The following is a 6,000-nucleotide window of genomic DNA, read 5'->3' as shown; positions in this document are numbered from 1 at the left end:
GTAGTGGAGCTGGGGCTGAATGAAGATGATGCATTTGCAAAAGGACCTACACTAACTGTCTATAAAGAATCCTTTGAATCTCAGTTTCTTGCTGACACAGAGAGATTTTATACACGAGAAAGTACTGAATTCTTGCAACAGAACCCAGTCACAGAGTACATGAAGAAGGTAAGTTATTTAATAAGCTTTGTGATTATTTTCTGGATACAGATATTTTTTAGAGGTAAAGTAATATAAATTCTTGGCTTTTATTATCAGTTTCTTAAAATGCTGATTATTTTACAGAAACAATTAGCTCTTTTTCGTCTGTGATGATTTGCTTCTATGTTTATCTGGTCTGAAGTTTGTCATCTTAGCGTATTTCAGTAAGTACAATGAAAGTTTGAAACTTTCTTAATGGGCAAAATGGAAGAGAATGTTAAATAAATTCAGATTTTGTTAGACTTCAAGACACCAAAATAGTCATTCTGCTTTAGACTTACAAGTTTACTGTTCCTATACAAGGAACTCTGTGTTGGCACGTTTATTGAAATCTCTTCCTGAGCAAGCTGGCTAAGGAAGTAGATCATTAATTAGTTTTAATTCTCTCAGAATATTTTAATGTAATGAACCCTACACAATACTTCTGATCAACAGAGGCCAGATTTAAATTCTTAGTCAGTCTCTGGTTTGGGGGATCCCAGAAAGGGCAATTAAGAGCAAGCTGGATAAACATTGACTATTTCTAGCCTGATTATTGGGTCAGTCTTACTGAATGTGAAATAGATAGGTCATCTTCCATCTTGGACAAGTGCTGCTTTATGTATTTTTCTCAGCACGTTTCCTCACTTTCTGAATTGCTGCTTGTTTTTTCCCTTGCAGTTTAATTAAAAAAAAAAAAAGAGCTTTTTGAGTATGTAATATGCAGATACACATCCCTCCCTGCAGTATCTTTGTGTTTCTTTTGTGTAACTCTTTTTGCCACAGAACACATCCTGTGTGAGTCTTGGCATTAAAGTCAATGATGTACCCAAAAAAAGGCGGGCGGTGGGGGGGGAAGTCCTAGAAATAACACAGTAAAACAAATCCTGCTTTTAGTGCATTGGGATAGTTGCCCAGTAGTTCCCAGACCTACCTATGTTTACTTTTCTGTTGTTGTTGTATTCATGATTTTTGCTACTTCCCTTTCAATCTCTTGTCTTTACTTGCATCCCAAAATATATATAAAAACAGAGTAAGGGAATTTCAGTCATTCATAACCTGAATGACTGGCTCATCCAGGCTTCCTTGGTACAGGACAGTAAAAATCTGTCTGAAGGTCATTGCTATTTTGAGAACTAGAGATTAGTGGCCAGTAGAAAGAAATTATTAATACCCCAAACAATCTTCAAGACTTCAAAAATCCACAAAACAGCAACTCACTTTGCTTGAAGCTAATATTGAAGCTGAAAACACATATAAAGCTAGCAGACGGCAGGGAAAATCTTCAGCAAGAAAGTGTGTAGCCTTAAGTCTCTGCTCAAATTAATATATTAGAGATGTATACAGGCTATTTGGGCTGTCTTGGCATCTCCTTACAGATAATGTGCATACATTGAAGTCAAACTGAACAAGAAACTGTTTTCATTACTCATTTCCTGGGATTTAACTGATGAAACTGAAAAAGATGTGTATTAGACTCTATAGTAAATATGATCAGAGCTTGCAAAATGATACAAACTAAGGGATGTGACCTAACGGAAAGGGGAAACTTAGGAATTGAAGCTAAAAGCTAGTTCACTGGAACAAATTGTCTGATATCTAGTCTGCATGCTCTGCTGGAGAGATCAAGAGAGGTCATGCAAGTTTTCAGAACTGTTAATTTAAAATTCAGATAGGTTTGTCGTTCAATTTTATCTTACTTCATTATGCATAAGGAATTCTTAACGTTTTTAACTTAAATATGACAAGGCAGTTTTGTAAATGTCTTAATTATTTTTTTCGGTTTGGGTGTTGTAATCTTGCATGCCACTTAAATGCCTGGAACAGAGTAGTACTCCTCATAATTATTACTCACGTATTGCTAGAGTTAGGGTCCTTCTCTGTTATGAAACACCTTAAATGAGCCTGATGTGAAAAGCTGCAAGTTGTCCAGCAGTCACACAGCATACTAGTAGTAAGAAGGCCGTAAAAGTCATCTGTTGGAATTATGAACTATGAACCAAGTGATTTGCTATCAGTACACTTACTTGACTTTCTCACTGAAGCACTGTGTATTGAGTTCTAATTGGGGATAAATAGCATTGCAAAATAAAACCAAAAAGAAACCTGTTGGAGTACCTTAGTGCACACCAGCATAACATCAGTGTTACCATGATATAGTAGAATTCTGGTTGTTTCTTGTAGAATACTCAATGAAATCTTGATTAGATTTAGGATATGTGTATGTAGTTATACAGGCAGACTTAATGAGTTTAGAAGGATTGTGAATTCTCAGGCCAGAACTCATGAGTAAAGCTGGCATGGCCTGATGTGCTGAGGGAAGAAGGTCAGTATTTCTTAAGACTGTCCCTTGAACTAAAGTCTCGAACTGAACTTTTGATCTTTATAGTTAAAACAGCCAAAGATACTGTTGTGTGAACTAATTATTTTTCCCTTGTTTCTGAAATACGACTTTAAAAGGAAAATGGAATAATAAGAACACAGAAAGTTAGAGAGTATAAGCAAATTTGAAGTCAGAGTGAATGTTTATTTTCATAAAGGAGCTCAAAGTGAGAGTTGACTGTTAACATTAGAAGTGAAGGCCTAAGGATATTTTAAGAAGCAGCATTAGAAGTGGCAGAATTTCCTGAACTACAGAAATACAGAATTGGTTAAACATAAGATAAGTAGTCCTACTAGTCTGATTTCAGTTTCCAGCATTCATCAGAAAGCTTTGCTGCGATTTGCTGTCATCAAGGAAGTAAATTGTTATCCTTTACTGCTAAGAAACTGACAAGTACTCTGAAGCGTGAGCTTATATCCCTTCCCAAACTGTTGATTTTGTTTCCCATATTTTGACCTGTACTTGTTTAACTCTAGGAGGCAGTAATCCAGGACCATTTCGCAAGAGCTAAGTGCAAAATTATTACAGAAATGAGTGAAGCTAACAGTGGCAGAGATTATTTAAAGCTGTCTGTGTATGATGCAGTGTACTTGCAGTGAAATTGTTCTTCTTCTTGTTGTTGTTGTCCATAATATGCTCTTTCATGCTTAGTTGACATTCTAAAATACTAGGAAAATGCATTAACTTAATTTCCTTCTCTTGGTGACATTATTAGGAATAAAGTGCACATGTCCTCTTATCAGTCCAAATTATTTAAATTAATGTGCTGCAATTACAGATGGCTTGTAAAGCGAATCTTTAACACTTTTGCAAACAAAATAAAGGTAATTATTATATAAAAAATTTCAGTTTTACATTTTGGCATAAGTACTGTTCCTCGAGTGACATTTAGAATTTTGGTTTGCCAGGAAGATACACATATGTAGCATTTCATATGCCAAATTAAATGCTAGTATAATTTAAATGATTGTGATTATTGGGAAACTTTTCTGTGTAAGAATGTAGATGAGAACATTCAAATAAATTTTTCATGGGCATACTGTTAAATTGTAGTTTTCTGCCTTTTAGTTTTGTGGATGCATGAAATATTCACATTTGTCGTAAAAGTACCTCTGTAGCTGGAGAGCTTGCTGATGCTAAAACTGCCAGCATCTCATGTCAGCAGCTTTCTCTTTTTTCTGATGGCAGATTTCCATCTGTAAACTTCTTATTCAGAAGCAATGGGGAAAACAATCTTGCTGTAATTCTCCCCCCCCATTTAAGCAGTATATATTATCATCAACATAAACATCGATTCCATATGTATATTATGATTCCCAGAAAAATAATTGCTGAAGTAGGTGGACCATAACACCGCATTAGTGAGAGGTTTGATTTTTTTGTTGTTGTTCTTTTCTAGATGAATTTACTAAATAGTCATCTGTTTTCTGCTGTTGGATTTCTGTTCTGCCTTCCATACAGGTTTCATGTTTATCTCTCTGTTCTGTAGGCTGAAGCTCGCCTTCTTGAGGAACAGCGTAGAGTTCAGGTATATCTCCATGAGAGCACGCAAGATGAGTTAGCACGAAAATGTGAGCAAGTACTTATTGAAAAACACCTGGAGATATTTCATACAGAGTTTCAGAATTTGTTGGATGCTGACAAAAATGAAGGTAAGGACATTCAAACATTGGTTTTAGGCTTAGAGCTCCTCCCTGATGATTTGTGAATAATGTAAATTCCGGTGATAGCTAAATCTGATTTGTTCAGGAATTAGATTAAGAGAGAAGATAGACACTAAACTGATTGACAAGCAGCTTTTGATTAAATTGAGACGGCTGAGGATATTGCCTCAAGAGTCTATTCCAATCCCAAATATTAAGTCAAAACAGCACTAATTTTTATTTTTCTTAGTGTTGGCTGGAAGAGCTTCAAGAGCACTTGAGCCATCCTTCCAGCCGGAGCTGAAGCTTGCATGAGAGAGGTGTGAGACGAAAAACAGACCAGTAGTCTTACCAGCTGTTTCAGTTTAATCCATGGATCTTTCTGAGTCAGCAGTGAGAATTTTGTTGTCTAGAAGTATGTACAGGAAATGTGAAAAGGGGAATAGAAGCAAATAAGGAGCTTCTAAAATACAGTATATAAAATATATAAAACTGCATATAGAGCACAAGGAAAAGGTAGAAATTATTAACTGATGAGACAATTTTAGCTGTGAAAATGAGTCTTAAGTGCCACTAATGGATCAAGTTTATGCCTTCATAGAGAACACATAGAATAAAGACTTCAGTAAAGATTATCAAAAAGTTTAGGTATCTTTAAGGAATTGTCAATTGTATTGGTTTTTATGAGTTTCTTCAGGAGTAAAAACTTAGCACAAAGTAGCAGTCAAAACTAGGGCCACATAATTCCTGTGCATCATGCAGATGATAAGGATGAATGGTGTTTCTGATTTTTCCAGTTGGGGAATATAGGAAGTCAAGGTAAGGCTCTATAGCTGAAATACTGCTTTTAAGAAAGTGACAGAATTTAAGAGATACTATGATTAAGTTACTATTGATGATACTGTTCGTTTGACAGTTATGAATTGCAACTATGACTCTGTCTTTTTATATATCAATCTTAAAAGAGAAACTATAAATAATTACTGTAATCATCATGTTGATAACTAAGAGATGCTTCAAAATAGGAAAGGCCAATTCAGCATGATTAGTAGGTCAGAAGTTACCTGTTTCAAATGCAAATAGAAGATTTTTATCCTGTACTAGTATTTAAGTCAGATGTTGTTTATGTTTGTAAATAAATGTATTTACTCTGTCATTGGAAGAGATTTGGATTCAGATGGGTGTTGACTAGTAAAATGACTATAAACGTCTTCTGACAATAGAAATAGTAATAGCACAAACAAGAAAATTTTTCTGGACTCAGGAGGCCTTCCCAGGCTTTTCTTTTTTTCCCCTCACTTTATCAAGCTTATTGGTTATGTGAGCCTTTAATACAGTCACTTACCATAGTGATGCAATTCCATAAGTTTGTCACGGTAAAAAAGGAAAAGAAATACCTTGTGTCTCGGGCACAGTCTTGTTACATGTCTTTGGTTTTACTTTCATTTGGGTTATTTCTAAGATTAATTAGGCATTTTAAAATGCCCGATTTTTTTTCTTCTTTTTAAAAATATTTTCTTTTCTCTTATCGGGCTTCACTTGTGCAAATTACAGTAGTTCCCTGGACCTTTTTAAGTTTCATGAAGTGTCAAGATTAGAAACATTTATTTTGAAAGATTCTTTGAGAATTCATTCTTTAATCACTATAATCAGTTCACTCTCAAATTTGTAATATACTAAAATAGCCTCTTGTAGACTGTCCTAAATTTATAATAAAATCTTGCTCTTGATTAAAATCTTTATTGCTTTGCTCTTGAAAGTACACTGGTTTTGAGGTCCTCCCATATGAAGTAT

At 34.9% G+C, this 6,000-nt stretch overlaps 1 protein-coding gene across 2 annotated transcripts in view; it reads left to right on the top strand.

The window, feature by feature from the left end:
• The window catches only part of CUL1 (cullin 1), a 57,538-nt gene that overhangs the window by 34,158 nt on the left and 17,380 nt on the right, over positions 1-6,000 (top strand). For both annotated transcript variants that reach the window (XM_050891248.1, XM_050891249.1), the window contains 2 exons: positions 5-168; positions 4,053-4,215. In XM_050891248.1, the coding sequence (XP_050747205.1) occupies positions 5-168; positions 4,053-4,215 (327 nt within the window). The remainder of the gene's footprint in view (positions 1-4; positions 169-4,052; positions 4,216-6,000) is intronic.

Source organism: Gymnogyps californianus, chromosome 2 (genome assembly GCF_018139145.2).
Source record: "Gymnogyps californianus isolate 813 chromosome 2, ASM1813914v2, whole genome shotgun sequence".
NCBI classification, from domain to species: domain Eukaryota; kingdom Metazoa; phylum Chordata; class Aves; order Accipitriformes; family Cathartidae; genus Gymnogyps; species Gymnogyps californianus.
The sequence above is the reverse complement of the archived record's forward strand: the minus strand, read 5'-3'. Positions and strand labels throughout refer to the sequence as shown.